The sequence below is a fragment of the Loxodonta africana genome, chromosome 1 (assembly GCF_030014295.1).
Source record: "Loxodonta africana isolate mLoxAfr1 chromosome 1, mLoxAfr1.hap2, whole genome shotgun sequence".
NCBI classification, from domain to species: Eukaryota; Metazoa; Chordata; class Mammalia; order Proboscidea; family Elephantidae; genus Loxodonta; species Loxodonta africana.
This window is the reverse complement of record NC_087342.1, coordinates 203,051,539-203,072,402: the sequence shown is the minus strand read 5'-3', so window position 1 is coordinate 203,072,402 and position 20,864 is coordinate 203,051,539. Positions and strand designations below refer to the sequence as shown.

Sequence of the window (20,864 nt, the reverse complement as noted above, 5' to 3'; positions counted from 1 at the left end):
CATAACTTCATTGTTTTTATAACTTAAAAATAAAACAATGTTTAATCATGTTGCTTAATATCAGCCCTAAAACACCTTTTTACTGTTTTTATCATCCAACTTATCCATCAAATGCTGTGTGACAGAAGTTGACAACTTTTTCAATTTTAAGAAAAGCATTTAATTTTTAAAATGAATTTAGTGGTATTGTAGGAGACATCGCCAAATATAGATTTTAAAGCATCTTTTTCAATACCTTATTTTGAAAAGAAACTTAATGCCTGCTTTTTGAAGAAAACAAGTATAACCGTTCTTCAGTTGCTAGCTGTATTATTTCCAGTATTACAAACAGGGAGAACGTCTGCTTATGCAAAATGTTGGCCCCATATCTGATAATGAAAAAAAAAATTAATTTAGACTTAAAATAGAAGGCTGTTTTACTCCATATTAATCTTACATACTCATTCCTCCCCTTTGTATACCTGCACATTAACATTTTCATATATGAACATCAATACCCATTTCAGCCTTTATATTCTGTGATTCTCGAAAAGTGCTAAATCTCAGGTAAACACCTTTTTGTTTACTGATTTTGCCTAGGGCGGTAGCCACTGCTTGGAACCGGGAAGCAGCTTTCCTCCCCTTGTTGGGGCATGGCTGATAAAATGCCATTTATATCATAAAAACAGTAATTTTTGTTTGCTTTGTTTATACCCATGTCCAAAGTAACTTTTTGAAAGTTAATCTGGGGCAGATTTTTTTTTTAGTTTTTAATCATTTTAGTTTGTGTTTATTAAGGCTCTGGAAATTCAGAAGAAGAAGACTATTTACATTAAATCCTCATTTACTCTAACTCAGGTTATAATCTTGTAAATCTATAGTCAGAATAGCCCAAGGTTTCCCTTAGAGTAGTTAAGTACATACTTTTTCGCTCTGTGGTTTAGTCAGTTGGGTCTGCATAGGTATCAGTCTATGATATCATAAATTTTACTGGTAATATTTTCTGGAAATGAATATCCATCACTTATTGAAAATGGTAACTAAAGATGGAAATTAATCTTAGGAATTAGACCTTCTGGTAATGATAGAGACCTCAGAGATAATGTTGATTTGAATTTTCCAGAATTTTAAACGTGTGTTTGCAGGAAGCTTTTTCCTTAAACGAAACGTGAATGAAAATGTAAAGAATCATTCTCTGTGTTGTTCTTAGTCAGCAAACTTGCCTGCAAGTCTGAGAACAAAGTTGATGAGAAATATGGAAACTGACAAATGAATAAATGAAGTGACTGGTCATTATTTAAAAATAATTTAAGAGGTTTTTGCATTGCAAATGGTTTAATAGTAAAAAGTGGAACATTGTTCAAATTTTCTAATTTCAGACAAAACATTTTTTTCTCAATTTTCTCCTCTGAAAAGGATTCAACTATAATTTGACAAGGGATAAAAACTGAGGATGATTTTTGACAACTGTCCATCCTTTTCTGTTTCAACAGAACCAGAAACACTATTTTAGAAGCATCCTAATGAAAACTGTTATTGCTTTATAAATAAAAACTTTTTTATACTTTATCAAATATTCATTCATGCAATTCATCAAACAATGCCTATGGAAAATCTGGTAAATGACTGGCATTATGCTGAGCCCTGGGAGAAATGGAAGATATAAGCTTATCCTCAAAGTCTTCACTGTCTAGTTGGGGAATCCAGCAGCCGCAGAAATAATACGATGGTGGTGAGTTCAACATGAGATAAGCATGAAACATTGGGGAGCACAGAGAGGTGAATAAATGTGATTAAATATATTATCCTTATCAAATGTACTTAGTTTTATATCTCTATTTAGAATTCTACTTTCTCTATACAGTGTATAAAAATACTGTACATTTTGTTGTTGTTAGCTGCCATCGACTCCATTTAGGAGTCCTCTAAAGTATTGCCTAGAACAAGAAATCTGGGTTTTGTTGCTGGCCATTTACAAGACTAGTGTGTCACTAGTCATTTAATAACCTTACTTTCTGTGCTACTTTCTTCGAACTTGCCTCCTGAGGGTGTCCTGGTATTCTGAGGATATACTTACAAAGCATGTGAGAATGTGTGTCTGTTTGTGTCTGTTGTGTGTATCTATCTGTCTTTCTTTGGAAAGGACTCAAGTCTTTCACATCTCACTGCAGAGAAATTTTTTCTGAGAAAAGTAGGTAGGGGGTGAGCAGGTGTTTTATTTTGGGAAATTCCAAATCAATATAGTTTTGCTTTGCTGAGGGACGGGGTGAATCTCTTGTTTTCCTTTTTTTTTAATTTTCTGTCTTTTTAGTTACATTGTGAAATGTGATACTTAAATGTTACCTCAGTTTTTAAACTGCACTTTTTAAAGATTTAGCAAAAGGTTGAAAGTATTTTAACAGTTGTAAAAACTATATTAAAGGCACTTAAAATTGCACAGTATTAGTGATTAAGAAGATCAATGTACTTAATATTTACAGAACTTTTAAGGGGGAAAAGTTCATATAGCATAATAAGCATTTTTAAACTTATTTCTCTCCTTGCTTTGGATTATGGAAAACTTTCTAAATCGTCACAGTCAAGCAAACTTGCATACAAGTCTGAGAACAAAGTTGATGAGAAATAAGGAAACTGACAAATGAAAAAATGAAGTGACTGGTCTTTCTTTTTTTTAAATAAGAGGTTTAAGAGTCTATATTATCTCTACTTAAAATTGAAATTTTATTTTTTTATGGATAAACTTGAGAAAATGTCTCTCTTCCTACATTATCATACCTTAACAATGTAATAATGAAAAACATTTTCCATCATTAAATCCTTGCTTTAACTTGGCTCTGTTTCTTAGTTCTAAAGGATGTTGATTTAATTCCTGCTACATGCAGATGATGCAAGATTCATTCATACATTCCATAAATCCCCAGTGAGTACTTTGTCCAAGACACAGTTTCAGATGCTGTAGGTGTTTCAGTGAACAAAACAGATAAAAACCCATTTCTAGCTTAGCTCAGCTTCAAGTGCAGAGAGATGGACAATAAACAAAAAATAAAACAGAGACAGAGGTAGAGTGAGCTGGGGTGTTGGTGAGGTTACTGGTTGCTATGAGTCAGAATCGACAGCAATGGATTCTTTTTTTTTTTTTAATGGAAACTGATGAATAAATGAAGTAACTGGTCATTTTTAAAAAAAAAATAATTTCAGAACTTCGTTCTGAGAGGGAACACAACAGAGGGAGCAGGAAAGCAGTGGGATGCAGACCCCAAATTCTTATAAAAAGACCAGACTTAATGGTCTAACTGAGACTAGAAGGACCCCAGAAGTCATGGTCCCCAGACCTTTTGTTAGCCCAAAACAGGAACCATTCCCAAAACCAACTCTTCAGACAGGGATTAGGCTGGACTATGGGATAGAAAATGATACTGGTGAGGAGTGACCTTCTTGGATCAAGTAGACACTTGAGACTATGTGGGCAGCTCTTGTCTGGAGAGGAGAAGCGAGGGCAGAGGGGTCAGAAGCTGCCCGAATGGACAGGAAAATAGAGAGTGGAGGGAAGGAGTGTGCTGTCTCATTAGAGGGAGGGCAGCTAGTAGTGTATAGCAAGGTGTATATAAGTTTTTGTATGAGAGACTGACTTGGTTTGTAAACTTTCACTTAAAGCACAATAAAAATTAAAAAAATTTTTTTTGAAGAACTTTTAAATTGTTTTAAATAGGATGGTCTGGGAAAGAGTTACAAAGAAGGTGATGTTGGAGCCACGTTTTGAAGGAAGAAAGCTGTGTTGTCTGGGGAAAGAGTATCCCTGACTAAAATCCCAAAGTGGGAATGTGCTTGATGTGTTTTTGGAAGAGCAAAGAGACCAGCATGGCTGGAGTGAAGGGCATGAGGGAAAAGTAGAAGACAGTGAGGCTAGATAGGTAATGAGGGCCAGAGTGTAAAGAACCTTGTATGAATGAAGTGGAAAGCTCAGCTCCAACCCCAGCACTGTCAGTATTCACTGCAGACAAAAATAAAAAGGGGGCGGGGGGAGTGTTAGTACAATTCGACGCTTGCCATCGTTTTTATCGACGGCACTGGGTTTTTGGTTTGAATCCTAAGAGACATAAACAAAGTACACTGGGGTATAAATGTGATGGAGTGGCAAATTTTGCGTTAGAGGGGAGGATAAGGCTTCATAGAGAAAAAAAAATAGTCGCGAAGGTGTTTGGGCATTCCAGTAGGAAGGGCCAGTTAAAGGATGATTTTAACAATTCAGGTGGGAGAAAGGGACTGAAGTAAGAAAGCGGAGATGTTAAATGGTTTAAGTGTTGCAGATTTGGAATGTGAGTGGTAAAGGTCAAAAAAAGAATTTGAGGATGAGTGAGATAAGGCTTCTAGTTTAGGTGAATAGGTGGATGGTGATCGTTTTGACTAAAATAGGGAAATATAGGCATGTTGGGAGAAAGTTAAATTGTATTTTAGATGCACTGAGTTTGAGGTACCTGGAAGTACCTGGAGTAAGATGCCTATTCGTCTGCTCATTTATTTGAAATATATTAAATATTTTCTTATTAGTTGGGCCTTGGGCTAGAAACTAGACTGAATACTTTCTTTTCTTTTTTAATTGTGATTTAGGTGATAGTTTACAGAACAAATTAGTTTCTCATTAAACAGTATACAAATTGTTTTGTGATACTTGATGCCAACCCTGCGATGTGTCAACACTCTCCCCTTCTCCACCCCAGGTTCCCTGTTTCCATTCATTCAGTTTTCCTGTCCCTTCCTGCTTTTTCATCTTTGCTTTTGGGCTCGTGTGCCCATTACTTTAGTCTCATATACATGATTGAACTATGAAACATCCCTCGTGTGTGTTATTGTTGGCCCAGTGTTGTTGTTAGGTATCATCAAGTAGGTTCTGACTCATAGTGACTCTGTGTACTACAGAAAGAAACACTGCCCGATCCTACACCATGCTCACAATCGTTGTTATGCTTTAGCCCATTTTTGCAGCCACTGTGTCAATCCGTCTTGTTGAGAGTCTTCCTTTTTTTCGCTGACCCTATACTTTACCAAGCATGATGTCCTTCTCCAGGGTATTGATTCCTCATGATAACATGTTCAAAGTATGTAAGACATAGTCTTGCCATCCTTGCTTCTAAGGAGCACTTTGTCTGTACCTCGTCCAGGATGGATTTGTTTGTTCTTTTAGCAGTCCGTGTTATATTCAGTATTCTTTGCCAATACTACAATTCAAAGGCGTTAATTCTTTTTCCATCTTCCTTATTCATTGTCCAGCTTTCGCATACGTATGATGCGACTGAAGATACCATGGCTTGGGTCAGGTGCACCTTAATCTTCAAAATAACATCTTTGTTTTTCAACACTTTAAAGAGGTCCTTTGCAGCAGATTTGCCCAATTGCAATGCATCTTGATCTCTTGGCTGCTGCTTCCATGGATGTTAATTGCAGATCCAAATAAAAAGAAATCCTTGACTTCGATTCTTTCTCCATTTATCATGATGTTGCTTATTGGTCCATTTGTGAGGATTTTTGTTTCTTTAAGTTGAGGAGTAACCCATACTGAAGGCTGTAATCTCTGAGCTTCATCAGTAAGTGCTACAGGTCCTCTTCACCTTCAGCAAGCAAGGTTGTGTCATCTACATAACACATGCAGGCTGGTAATGCGTCTTCCTCCAATCCTGATGCCCCAGTCTTCTTCATACAGTACAGCTTCTCAGATTATTTGCCCAGCATACAGATTGAATAGGAATGGTGAAAGGATACAACCCTGACACACACCTTTCCTGACTTTAAACTACGCAGTATCCCCTTGTTCTGTTCAAACAACTGCCTCTTGATCTATATACAGGTTCCTCATGAACACAATTAAGTGTTATGGAATTCCCATTCTTCGCATGTTATCTATAATTTGTTATGATCCACATAGTCGAATGCCTTAGCATAGTCAATAAAACACAGATAAACATCTTTCTGGTGTTCTCTGCTTTCAGCCAGGATCCATCTGACATCAGCAATGATATCCCTGGTTCCACGTCCTCTTCTGAATCCAGCCTGAATTTTTGGCAGTTCCCTGTTGATATACTGCTGCAGCTGCTTTTCAATGATCTTTAGCGAATTTTACTTGCCTATGATATTGTTTTTTTCTTTTTTTTTTATGATATTAATGATATTATTCAGTAACTTCCACATTTGGTTGGATCACCTTTCTTGGCAGTAGGCATAAATATGGATCTCTTCCAGTCAGTTGTCCAGGTAGGTGTCTTCTAAACTTCTTGGTGTAGACAGGTGATTACTTCCAGGGCTCAATCCATTTGTTGAAACATCTCAATTGATAGTCCGTCAATTCCTGGAGCCTTGTTTTTCACCAGTGCCTTCAGGCAGCCTGGACCTCTTCCTTCAGTACCATCGGTCCCTCATCATATGCTACCTCTTGAAATGATTGATTGTCGACCACTTCTTTTTGGTATAATGACTCTGTGTATTACTTGCGTCTTCTGTTGATGCTTCTTGCATTGCTAAGTATGTTCCCATGGAATCCTTTGGAATTGCAACTCAAGGCTTGAATTTTTTCTTCAGTTCTTTCAGCTTGAGAAATGCCGAACATGTTCTTCCCTTTTGGTTTTCTATTTCCACCTCTTTGCACATGTCATTATAATACTTTTTCTTCTTGAGCTGCTCTTTGAAATCTTCAGTTCTTTTACTTCATCATTTTTTCCTTTTGGTTTAGCTACTCAACATTCAAGAGCAAGTTTCAGAATCTCTTCTGACATCCATTTTGGTCTTTTCTTTCTTTCCTGTCTTTTTAATGACCCCTTGCTTTCTTCATGGATGACGTCCTTGATGTCATTCCATAACTCATGTGGTCTTCGGTCATCAGTGTTCAACGTATCAAATCTATTCTTGACGTGGTCTCTAAATTCAGGTGGGATATACTCAAGGTCATACTTTGGCTCTTGTTGACTTGTTGTAATTTTCTTCAGTTTCATCTTGAACTTGCATATGAACAATTCATGGTCTGTCCACAGTCAGCCCCTGGCCTTGTTCTGACTGGTGATATGGAGCTTTTCCTTCTGGCGAGGTCCACGTGTATAGTCGCCGTTTATGTTGGCGAAGAAAGTTATTTGCAATAAAGAAGTCGTTGGTCTTGTAAAATACTATCATGTGATCTCCAGCATTGTTTCTGTCACTAAGGCCATATTTTCCAACTTTGTTTGTTTCCAACTTTCACATTCAGTCACCAGTAATTATCAGTGCCTCCTGATTTCATGTTCAATCAATTTCAGACTGCAGAAGCTGATAAAAGTCTTCAGTTTCTTCACCTGTGACCTTAGTGGTTGGTGCATAAATATGAATAATAGTCATATTAACTGGTCTTTCTTGTAGACATATAGATAATATACGATCACTGCAGCATTGTACTTCAGGATAGATCTTAAAATGTTGTTTGATGATGAATGCAATACCATTCCTCTTCAATTTGTCATTCCCAGCATAGTAGACCATATAATTATCTGATTCAAAATGGCCAGTACTAGTCCATTTCAGCTCACTAATGCCTAGGATATCGATGTTTATGCATTACATTTCATTTTTGACAATTTCCAGTTTTCCTAGATTCGTACTTCATACGTTCCATGTTCCATGGATATTTGCAGCTGTTTTTTCTCATTTTGAGTCATGCCACATCTGCAGATGAATGTTCCAAAAGCTTACTCCATCCATGTCATTAAGGTCGACTCTTCTTTGAGGAGGCAGCTCTTCCCCAGTTGGCTTTTGAGTGCCTTTTAACCTGGGGGGCTCACCTTTCGACACTGTATCAAACAATGTTCTGCTGCTGTTCGTAAGTTTTTCACTGGCTAATTCTTTTCAGAAGTGGACTGCCGGATCCTTCTTCCTAGTCTGTCTAGTCTAGAAGCTCAGCTGAAATGGTGACCCTGTGTTGGTATCTGAATACCCGTGGCATAGCTTCCAGCATCACAGCAACACACAAACCCCCACAGTACAACAAACTGATCGATACGTGGGGGGGTTGGCCTGATAGACCTGTCTAATCTTTGGCTGAAGGGTGAAATCTCAGGAGTGACTTCAGTACTGAGTTAAAATGGTGTCTGGGGGCCATACTCTTGGGGTTTCTCCCATCTTTGTCAGACCAGCATGCCTGGTCTTTTTTAAAAAATTATTTTTTATTTTTGTGAATTTGAATTTTGTTCTACATTTTTCTCCCACTCTGTCCAGGACCCTCTATTGTGATCCTTGCCATAGCAGTCAGTGGTAGTAATTGGGCACTGTCTAGTTATTCTGGGCTCAGGGTAGTGGAGGTTGTAGTAGTTGTGGTCCATTAGTCCTTTGGGCTAATCTTTTCCTTGTGTCTTTGGTCTTCTTCATTCTCCTTTGCTCCAGCCAGGATGGCATTAGTAGATGTACTTACATGACTGCTCATGGGCTTTTAAGACCCCAGTCACTTCTCACCACAGTTGGATGTAGAACATTTTCTTTACAGACTGTGTTATGCCAGTTGAGCTAGATGTCCCCTGGGACCAGGGTCCCCAGCCCTCAGCTCAGTAGCTTGGTTTGTCAGGGCATTTGGATGTCTGTGAAGCTTCTGTGAGACTGAATACTTTCAAACATAGGCTCGGATCGTTACCTTACCTACAGATTAAGGAGCCATTCAGATTAAGGAGCCATTAGCATATGTGTGGTATTTGAATCCGCAGGAGTTAATGAGATCACTCTATTGAATGAAAAGAACCATTATGAGTTGAAATCCACTGGAAAGCAGTCAACAACAGGGATAACTATGAGGTTAATAACTTGGATATTTAATATTCAAAAAGACAGTAAAGAAAAAACTTGAGTACCCAAATACCAGAAGCTTCATTTGATGCTATATGTCATTTTTTCTGTAGTCTTCATTGCAATAACAAATCTGAATAAAACAGAAATACCTAAGTTATAGTTCTATACCATTTGCCCATTTTCTGCCTCTACTTGTGATTTTCAAGGTACTATTTTAAGAAAAAAAAAAAAATAACATTATTGGAAACCCTGGTGACGTAGTGGTTAAGTGCTATGGCTGCTAATCAAAGGGTCGGCGTTTCAAATCTGCCAGGTACTCCTTGGAAACTCTGTGGGGCAGTTCTACTCTGTCCTGTAGGATCGCTGTGAGTCAGAATCAACTCGACAGCACTGGGTTTTGGTTGTATTGTTAAAATAATTAATTTTAAAGGCTTACAAACACCAGGTTATATTTTAAAGATTAAACACAGAGTTGGAATATATTAACTGTGTCCTGTAGGGTCGCTATGAGTTGAAATTGACTTGACGGCAACAGGTTTGGTTTTTTTGGTTGTATAATAAATATGTGGCAGAACTTTATTAGAAATATACCTGACTATTCTCTGTTTCAGGAAGCCCTAGTGGCGCAGTGGTTAAAGTGTTTGGCTGCTGACCAAGAGGTCAGCATTTCAAATCCACCAGCCACTAGTCAGGAGAAAGATGTGGCTATTTGCTTCCATAAAGTTTTATAGCCTTGGAAACCCTTGAGGGTCACTATGAGTTGAAATCAACTCAGTGGCAGTGGGGTTTTTTTGCTTGGATTCTCAGTTTAGCTATTTAGAGCATATCGAGAAAAATGTGGTTTGAACAGATTTCAGTCTTCAATTAGAGTTAACTGATGGAATTTATCAATTACTAAAAATTGTATGACAAGATTTTAATTTTCCCATTAGAAAAGTCATTCTGGCAGTGTGGGGCTTGGGTGGAAGTCCCATGGAGCAAGTCAGGGAGTTTGGTTAGGAAGTTGTTAAAATAATCCAGAGAGTGTCCAAACCAGGGCTTGTAACCAGTTTGCTTAGGTTCAAACCCCTCCTGAGAATTTGCATTCCTAACAGGTTCCTGAGTGATGTTAATAATGCTGGTTAAGGACCAATTCTGAGAACCACGAGTAGGGCACTGTTCTCAAAATTTATTATACAGAAGAATCACCTGGGGAGCTTATTAAAATGTAGGTTCTGATTCTATATATCTGGGGTGGAAATTCAAATTCTCAGCAGCGGTTCAAATCAGAATGAACCAGTTCTAAGTGCTGCTGCACACTAAGTAGTGGGATTGAGAGAAGGAAATAAAATGTGTGTTTGCATATGTGTGTGTGTGTGTGTGTGTGTGTGTGTGTTTTAACAGAAATATTTGTAAGGTATGAAAAAGTCAGTATTTTCACTTAGGTTGTAGGAAACAAGCCATTACGTTTTCTAAAGCAGAACTTAGAGTTTATATTCAATTTTAGGGCTTGCTCTTTTTTTTATTCTTTCCTTCGTTTTAAGTAGGGGAAACATGTACATGGTAGAAAGTCAAAATTATATGAAAAGGTATATTCAGAGGCTCACATTAATCCTTGTCCCCTCCTCTCACTCCCACCTCCTGTTTTCATTAGTTTCTGTTTTATCTTTTCTGTATTTCTTTTTGCATAAATAAGTAAATACAGATTTATGTACACACATGCACATGTGTATGTATATTACAGTTTTTTTATTTCCCCTTTCTTACACAAAAGATAAAAAACAGTTACCTAGTTGCCATCAAGTTGAAATCAGGGCAGTCCCATGTTTGTTGGAGTAGAACTGTGTGCCCCACTTGACTTTCAGTGGCTGATTTCTCAAAATAGATTACTAGGCCTTTCTTCCTAGGTGCCTCTAGGTAAACTCGAACCTCCAACCTTTTAGTTAGCAGCCCATCCCATTAACCATTTGCACCACACAGAAACTCCACACAAAAGAGAACATGTTTGTGTGTGTGTGTATATACACTTTTTTCACTCTGGTGTATCCTGGAAATCACTCCATATGAGTGATTTCATTGAGACCCTCATTATTTTATACAGCTGTTTCATATTTCATTATGTGACTGAACCACAATGGGGTAAAATCCAACATTTTATTGTTACAAATACTATCACAGTGAATGACCTTGTGTATAAATTGTTTTATATTGTAGGGGTGTGTCTTTGGGATAGACTTTTATCATTGGGTTTGCTGGATAAACAAGTAAATGTATATGTAGTTTTCTTCCCCTTCGTAGGGATTATACCATCTTGCATCCCACCACCAGTGTATGAGAGTACCTGTTTCCCACAGCCTTGTCCACAAAATATGTTGCTGAATGTTTGAAGTCTTGGCATTATCTAATAAGTGAGAAAATGATCTTCAGTGTAGTTTTGGTGTGTGTGTTTTTTAATTATGAGTATAGTTTTTTTTTTTTTTTACATATAGTTGAGCATCTTTTTATATTTTAAGCACCATTTATCTTTTTCTGACAGTGGTTTGAGTCTTTTTTCTTTAAGGTTTGAGTCTTCCCCCCACCCCCCCCCCCCCGCTTTGGGTTTAAAAACTCTTTACATAATAGGGAGACTTGTTTTTCTGTAATGTACTTGTTATTTTTTTCTCTCAGGTTGTTATTTGATTTTTAACTTTGCTGTGAAAAAATTTGAGAGGCTTTCCAGATACTTAGATTTATGCAGGAATTAACCCTGCTTTTTATTCTAGGATTGGTATAGCTTTAATATTTAAATTTCTGATTCATTAAGAATTGATTACTTTGGTATATAGTGTGAAGTATGGATCTAATTTCTTTTTCTAAATGAAAGTTGTGCAAATACCATGTATTAAAAAGTATTTCTTTGTATCCATATCTTTCCATATGTACTTGGATCTCTTTATGAGTTTTTCAGTCTTTTCTACTGAGCTACGTGTCTGCTCATGCATAAGCACCATGCTTTAATTACAGAGGCTTTTTATACTATATATTGATGTTTAGTAGTGTTGAGGCAGTGATTAAGAGCTTGGCTGCTAACCAAAATGTTGGCTGTTCAGATTCACCAGCCACTCCTTGGAAACCCTAGGCAGTATATACTCTGTCCTGTAGGGTAGCTATGAGTCAGAACCGACTTGACGGCAGTGTTTTTATTCCCACTAATTTTTTTTTTTTTTTTCAGGATTTTGGTAGATATTCTTGTGTTTTATATGAACTCTAGAATCAACTTGTCTAGTGCTGGAAAAGATTTGTTATTTTTATTGGAATCACATTAAACTCATATATTATCTTGGGGAAAATTGACATTTATGTTGTTCTGTCTCAGAACAAGAGATGTCTTTCCATTTGTTCAAGACTACTTTTGTGTCTTTCAGAAATATTTTAACAGTTTTCTCCTACTGTTTTGCACATTTCTTGTTGTATTTACACAATTATTTTATCCTTCATATTGTACTCATAAATAGGGTGTTTCATTTTGTTATATCTTCTATTTTTTAAATATGCAAAGTATATTTTTTATATTAAATTTTATATCTTGCTAATTTTCTGAATTTTTATTCTATTTTTTTATTATTGGTCACATTAATTTTAGCTTGATTTTTTGGGGCTTTCTAGTTATAAAATATACTTATCTGCAAAATATAATTCTTATGAAAGGCTTGCAATGATAATACAAACAACCTTATATTAAATTTGACAGAAAGACCCCTGCCATCTAAAAATTTGTATTCTACTGCAATATAATAAATTTTATTTCATTTCTTCACAGCCATATGTAATCAAAGCATAATTCTCTATATTATATACAGTTCATGGGGATTTCCAAAACCCAAATAGGATACATGGTTATAATGTTGCCTGAAATATAAATAAAAAGGTGTCATGCAGGGAAGAACAGAAGTTCCCCTGTTCCTAGCACAGTGCTTAGTGGGTAAGCCATAAACTTTTGGAGGTGATGCATAAGATTTTTGGATATATTTTCTGACTTCAGAATTTGTACATATTCAGGCCTGTTTATGATTTTGCAATAAAGCTGGTTGCCTTTGTTCTCTCTTTCTCTGGATCATGGTCCTGAGTTGAAGATTACCAAGGTTTAGGAAAACTAAAAAATATATTACATTCTGCTATTCCCATGAGTCGGGTACCTGAGATAAAAAGGTATGTTCTGATTCTCTCCAAAATAAAATACCTGAAGTGTCTTCATTGCAAATACCTTTTTTCACCAACATAAACAGAAACTATGCCCATGGACCTCACCAGATAGACTACACGGAATCAAATCAACTACACCTGTGGGAAGAGATGATGGAAAAGCTCAATATCATCAGTCAGAACAAGGCCACGGGCCAACTATGGAACAGACCATCAATTACTAATATGCAAGTTCAAGTTGAAACTGAACAAAATTAGAACAAGTCCACGAGAGCCAAAGTACAACCTTGAGTATATCCCACCTGAATTTAGAGACCATCTGAAGAATAGATTTTGTACGTTGAACACTAATGACCGAAGACCAGATAAGTTGTGCAAGGACATCATATATGAAGAAAGCAAGAGGTCATTAGGAAGAGGAGAGAAAGAAAAGACCTAAATGGATGTGAGAAGAGACTCTGAAACTTGCTCTTAAATGGCGAATAGCTAAAGCAAAAGTAAAAAATGATGAAGTAAAAGAGCTGAATAGAAGATTTCAAAGGGCAGCTCGAGAAGACAAAGTATTATGAGGACATATGCAGAGAGCTGGAGACAGAAAACCAAAAGGGAAGAACACGCTCAGCATTTCTCAAGCTGAAAGAACTGAAGAAAAAATTCAAGCTTCAAGTTGCAATACTGAAAGATTCTCCAGGGAAAATATTAAACGACGCAGGAAGTATCAAAAGAAGATGGAAGGAACACACAGAGTCACTATACCAAAAAGAATTGGTCAGCGTTCAACCATTTCAGGAGGTAACATATGATCAGGACGAATGGTACTGAAGGAAGAAGTCCAAGCTGCATTGAAGGCGTTGGCAAAAAACAAGACTCCAGGAATTGATGGGATACCAGTTGGGATGTTTCACAAAAGGATGTGGCACTAGAAGTGCTCACTCGTCTATACCAAGAAATTTGGAAGATAGCTACCTGGACAACTGACTGGAAGAGATCCATATTTATGCCTATTCCCAAGAAAGGTGATCCAACCAAATATGGAAGTTATCTAACAATATCATTAATATCACATGCAAGCAAAATGTTGCTGAAGATCATTCAAAAGTGGCTGCTGCAGTATTTCAACAGGGAACTGCCAGAAATTCAAACCAGATGGTGTCAGATGGATCCTGGCTGAAAGCAGAAAATACCAGAAAGATGTTTACCTGTGTTTTATTGACTGTGCTAAGGCATTCAGCTATGTGGATCATAACAACTTATGGATAGCATTGCAGAGAATGGGAATTCCAGAACACTTAATGGTGCTCATGAGGAGCCTGTACATTAATCAAGAGGCAGTCATTTGAGCAGAACAAGGGGATACTGCATGGTTTAAAGTCAGGAATGGTGTGCGTCAGGGTTGTATCTTTTCACCATACCTATTCAACCTGTATGGTGAGCAAATAATCCGAGAAGCTGGATCAGGGTTGGAGGAAGAGTCATTAACAACCTCCGTTTTGCAGATGACACAATCTTGCTTGCTGAAAGTGAAGAGGACTTGAAGCACTTACTGATGAAGATCAAAGACTACAACTTTTAGCATGGATTACACCTCAACATAAAACAAAAATCCTCACAACTGGACCAGTAAGCAACATCATGATAAATGGAGAAAAGATCGAAGTTGTCAAGGATTTCATTTTACTTGGATCCCCAAACAACACCCATGGAAGCAGCAGTCAAGAAATCAAAAGATGCATCGTATTGGGCAAATCTGCTGCAAGAGATCTCTTTAAAGTGTTAAAAAGCAAAGATGTCACCTTGAGGACTAAGGTGCGCGTGACCCAAGCCACGGTGTTTTCAGTTGCCTCATGTATACGAAAGCTGAACAATGAATAGCAAAGACCAAAGAAGAATTTATGCCTTTGAACTGTGTTGTTGAAGACTATTGAATATACCCACAAGAAGGAAAAAGTCTGTCCTGGAAGCGGTACAACCAGAATGCTCCTTGAAAGCAAGGTGGCAAGACTGTGTCTCACATACTTTGTACTTGTTGTCAGGAGGAATCAGTCCCTGAAGAAGGACATTATGCTTGGTAAAGTAGAGGGTCAGTGAAAAACAGGAAGACCCACAACGGGATAGATTGACACAGTGGCTGCAGCAGTGGGCTCAAGCATAGCAACAATTGTGAGGATGGCGCAGGACTGGGCAGTGCTTCGTACTTTTGTGCGTAGGGTTGCTATGAGCTGGAACTGCCTCGAAGGCACCTAACAGCAACAACAAATAGTCTCCCAGGGAGCATAAAATTTCTTCCATTACCTTGTATCAATGGTGGTAACTAATATCTGGAAAACTAAGAACATTTTTCAATAATACATTTCAATTTTGCAGCAAGTTTAGGAACCTTACCAAAGGAAGAAGTAAATTAACATTTTTGAAAACAGCCCCAGAGCATTAACTTAGACATTCTGATGACTAATACAAACAGTTAACACTACACTATAACATGTGAACCTGGCAGATAGGGCAGAAAAGACTATCGTCATTTAGTTAGCATTCAGATCAACTCCTGGGGACTTTCTGTGTTTCAGGCATTTTGCGCTAGGCACTGTGGATACAAAGATGCATAAACTCAGGTCCCAACCACAGGAGCCAAACACACATGAATGGGTTTGGGGAGTTTGGGACTTAGATGCATGGGTTTGAGGCCTGTTACGACTGCTCAGTGGTTGTGTGACCTTGGTAAAGTTACTTACCTTCTGGTTGACTTATAAAGGCCACTGTTTCCTTCTTTTAAAATAGGGCTGTCTTTTTTGTTTGTTAATGATCTTTAAAGTTCTTAATAGTTAATATTTTATGCATTTGATTGTTTTGTTTTTATTAGAGATCCTTTAACGTTTCCTTTGGTATTAGTGGCATCACCAGTTTTTGAAGCTCATTTGGTTTTCTTCAGGTTATTGAGGCTCCTTAAGAGAGTTGTTAGTTTTCTTTGCTCATTTTTTGTAGTCCAACTGTACTGATGGAGGTCTGAGCTGTGGGGAGAAAAAATACACCTGGCCGTGTTACCTCTCTACTGAGGCACAGGAGTAAGCTTCTCGTAAGTCTCATCAGATGCAAGTTAAAGCTCCTCCGACGACAAGCCTGGAGGCACATTCTTCCAGCAGTATAGGCTTGTTCTAAGTTCGCTGTGGTCCATGGGGTCTGTCAGCCCCTTGGTGTGCTATCACATTTTGATCCCAAGGAGATAGATGTACAGGTTCTGCTGGCTGAGAGCCCTCATTGAACTCGGAAAACCCAGTCTTCTGCCCATGCATCTGGAAGAGGCCTGCTTTTCCTGCAAAGGCCCTTGCTTAGCACCTGCACACTGGCCCTGAAATCCCAGAAGAAGCTTCATCCTCTGATAGATATGGAAAGGAGCTAAGCTATATTATTCTAAAGCACGTTCTTATCCTGAAATTGAAGCTATAAAATATGTAGATGTTATTTCCTTTTTATTATGTAAGTTGAGGATTTGGATATATATATGTATATACATACATATTTTTCCCCCCATCATTTTATATTCACTTCTAATTGGTTGCTCCTTGGGACCCCTATGGGGCAGTTCTACTTTGTCCTGTAAGCTCACCATGTTTCGGAATTGACAGCAATGCGTTTGGTTTTTGGTTTCTAATTGGATAAGAATTTTGAAATGTATTATCAGGCTGGGCCAAGTTTATAGCAGTCAGAGGACAATAGTGAGACCACACGTGTAAGATGTTACTTCCTGAGCCCCATGGTGTGACCACACACATTCAAAAGCAAGTGCGTCTTGCCAGACTGTTCACAGGTTGCAACTAGGAAGGGGTGTGGGAGTGCGGGGGCTGGGAAGGTGGGGATTTCACAATTTGTTGTATATACGTCTGTATTTTAAAATCTTAAAAAACAAGAGTCTGCGTTATTTGAACATTTTCCAAAATGTATTTACTTGCCTATTAAAAAAAAAAATGTTTTTTTGTTAACTCTTCAGCTTAAAAAACTTGAAAGGTCAATGTTACTTATAAATAAAAGTGTGTCTTTTCATCAGAATTTCCTTAAAGACTTTATTATTACCTTGTTAATTTTCTCTATGGTATTTCTTTCAAAAAATGGAAATCTCTGTTTTACTGGACTTAGCTTTTGAGGTCAGAAATCATAATTTATTCATCATTATCCGTTAGTGCCAGCTAGCCACTCAGTAAATAGTAGTTGATTGAATGAAGGTAGTATGGTGCCTTTTACTTCACTGGCAAACAGTAGATGTTGAGAGGATTTTTTAAAGGAAACAAAAAGTATGTAATTTTTTATCATGTTTCACAGTACTTTGTTCATTTTGAATGATCTCTTGCAAAATGCTTTTAAAAAGTGATTGTTTTCTGTTGATCTTGCCTAATCTCTTATCATATGTTAAGAAAAATGAACTAAATACTTACAAAGGAGAGGAACTAGCATTTTGTTTCAGCTAGAATTTTTGCTGATTGCTGTTAACAGTACATTGCAATTCTCACTTCTAACCAGCCCTGCATGTGACAGCCTTTAGTGTTATTTGAACAAACTAATCTCTGGTGGCACAGTGGTTAAGTGCCAGGCTGCTAACCGAAAGGTCGATGGTTCTAACCTACCAGCTGCTCCACAGGAGAAAGATGTGGCAGTCTGCTTCCATAAAGATTTACAGCCTTGGAACCCCTGAGAGGCAGTTTTGCTCTGTCCTATGGGGTCGTCGTTATGAGTCATAATCGACGCGGTGACAATGGGTTTTTATTTTAATATGCTAACCCAGATGTTGATTCACTGATGGGCAGAGATGGAAAAGTAAATGAGACCTACACCTGTGTTCATTTTTACTTTAGCTAGACTTTGAACCAGTATCTTTACAGATGGGGTGCAATGTGTTATTTCCTTAAAAGACTTTATTACAAAGAAGTACGGTAGAGAACATTGGGAACAGAAAAGATAAATCCACACATGATAAAAGAATTTTTTTCTAAGTTTAACCATCAGTGTTATCATTCTAAAGGAGGGAAATTTTTTTCTTCAGACACTCCACGGTGTTTGGATACAATAAATAGCAGAATATGTCGTAGTAGGAAGTCAGTGATCAAAGAGAAATTCAAGTAGATTTATTTAGTCTTTTTGAGAAAATAAAGAAGTGATTCCTTTCATAGTCTTTGTGATCATTTCTTTATGGAAACTTGATGACCTCAAGTCAGAAATAAAACCTTCATGAAAGAATAGCAGCAGAGCCCAGATAGTGGTATCATTTTTAAGCTGAGAGTAGGATATGGACACATCTTGAGCTATTGCCGAATGCCACCTGAATGGGAAAATTGGTTCAGCTAACCTTGAGTTAGGTCTTAGCTGAACTCTCCAACTGTTTCTGACCCAAGGATGCATGATATGACTTTAAGGATCCTGCCATTTGAGTGAGGCATTTTTCTTAAAAGCTGTAGGAATCATGCCTTCTTAATATAAGTGTTTTCAAAATGAAATGGATAAGCATAATGAGCAAGTATTCACAGTCTTTTCTTTTCACAGGGATTATCAGCATAGAAAGAAGGCCATGTAACCATCACGTAGATACAGCGCCAACAGTAAGGCCATTTTTTTCTGCATTGTTAAAAACTGATAGCTAGCTACAAAATGATGCTGGTTACAGTGACACAAAATGCCATTGTAGAAAACTTTTCTAACTTTACTTTAGCCAAAACTTTTATCTCCTAAAGAAAATTAACCCCATGTTTTCTGTTCAATGAAAGAAACATTAATTTTGCTTTTTTTGCCAAGATAGATAAAAATAAAATTCTGCATTTCTTTTATGGGTACCTGTTTATACTGTTTATGAACAGAATTTTTATTTAGAGATATTTCATGGTTTTATTGTAATAATGTAACTTTATGCAAATTGATTTAAGCCTTTTTTAAAATCAATGTTATTTTGTGCACTGCGATCATTGTTTAGGGTGATCGTTCTGTAATAATGAGAGAAAGCCATTATGCTTCCTTTCTCTGATGGGTTACTTTGTTACGTATAGAAGTGAAATCTCTTTTCTAATCCTGCTTCTATTAACTACCAAACAACCTTGAGGTATTTAACAACTATAGTATCTATTTACCCTGTTTTCAAAAATTATACAATATAATATAGAAAGAAGAGGATTAAATTTCCCTTTACTTTTAGTCTCTGAATATAATATTTGGTATAAAATATAATTAGTTGCTAGATTCCCAGTTGAAAGAGTTTTTCATAAGATGACATATATATTAGAGTATCTCTTACTCTTTCCTAAATACAGTCTTACTTTCTGTCCAATAAGTTTTCAAGTGCCCCGTATGATTCATTTTTCCTGTTGTAGAAAGACTTGATAATACCATTTTTTAAGAAAATATTTAGTATTAAGCTTTATTTGAATTTTATCACAAATTTTCTAGTTGTGTTAAATCCATGTAATTGATTTAACATATTTGATAACTTAATATGTGGGACTCCAAAAAAGACCAATGTATGAAGAATTACTCCTCAGCCTAATCATAAAAGAAAATATTTTTCTATAGTACATGTTTCAATTATCCTTTAATTAGTTCACTAAAAATAGTAGCCATAACATTATACAAATTGTATTCTTTATATTAAAAGTTGAAGGCTAACAATTAAGGGAAATAAATTATCTTTAATATATTGGAATAATGTATTTAGTCATTGGATTATTTTACATATTTTTGAAATTTTATTCCTGTAGACTTTACTATGGCACCTGTGTTTAGGTTTCTGATTTGTTTGTAAGTTCTGGAACTCAGAAAAACACAGCCTGGCACAGATGATTGTTGCATCCTCTAGGCTGATTGTAGATTCCCTTGCTAATGAAATGATGATGTAATAGAACCAAATCTTGCTGATACGAAATCATGAGAAATAATGGTATTATCATTTACAGTAATGTTCTCCAGTGATCTCAAAACAACTTCATGATTTAGGAACAAAATCTAACACATAATATCTTAGGCATTTTTGGCCTTTTGATTGTGCTTGTCTAGTTGGATTAATTTAAATAATAACTCCTAATATATTAATATGATGTCTACTCTGTGCACTGAGTACGTATACCTTGTTTATACAGGAAGTCAGCAAACATGTAGCATTTCCTCAAGTTTTGACTTGAGCCAAGCTCCTTTTTTGATACGTTTTTCTGAGGCAACGCTAGCTGCATTTCTCCTTCTGGCTCTTTAAACATGTCCTATTGCCCCTCCTCCCCCCTCATCTCCCAGCTGGCTGACGGTTAACCTTGGCCTTTCTCCATAACCTCTAAAAGAAAATTGCAAGCCTGATCCTTACCCAGTGCCCTTTGGTCCCTGGGATAGGTAAAGTCTGATTTTCTTAAAAATGTAATGTTCCCTAATTGCCATTATTTGAGCCTTTGCACCCTTATTTTCATTAAAGGGTTTAAGAGAAAAATTGCTTGGAGGTAGGGTAAATGGGAAGGAGTCTGTCTGAAAATTTAACAAGTCTATAAGCCTGAACGTTGTGCTGTCCTGGTCCCCAATGGAGAGATTTCATGGTTTTAAAGTCATTTTCTGGGGTTGAAAAAAAAAAGTAGAAAGGGGTTGGGCCAGAATTTCAGAATGGCTTAGGCTGGAGCCCTGAGTGACTTCCTCCTCATACGTTACCCACAATATTCAGCTCACTTCTCTACTCCTCATCACTCCCACTTCTTGCAGTGGAACCCCTGCTCGTCAGCCTAATCATAAAGGAAAATGCTTTGCTATAAGAATGACTTGAATCGAGGAGAGTGCTAGATGCTCCTTACAACTACTCAGCAGGTGCCAAGAATGAGTAAAGGAAAGTCTCTCAAGTCTCTGTAACAGGGAAAGATGTATTTTTGACATTATAGGTTGAAACTGTAGATGAACTTTTCGGTAAATATATGGTTACAGGGGATAGTTAGATC

At 37.1% G+C, this 20,864-nt stretch overlaps 1 protein-coding gene across 12 annotated transcripts in view; it reads left to right on the top strand.

Moving 5' to 3' along the window:
- The window catches only part of AHI1 (Abelson helper integration site 1), a 212,412-nt gene that overhangs the window by 119,342 nt on the left and 72,206 nt on the right, over positions 1-20,864 (top strand). For all 12 annotated transcript variants that reach the window (XR_010322954.1, XR_010322959.1, XR_010322957.1 and 9 more), the window contains one exon: positions 18,457-18,512. Coding sequence is in view for 8 of the 12 variants with exons in the window: in XM_064291148.1 (XP_064147218.1) it covers positions 18,457-18,512 (56 nt within the window). In the remaining 4 variants the exon portion in view is untranslated. The remainder of the gene's footprint in view (positions 1-18,456; positions 18,513-20,864) is intronic.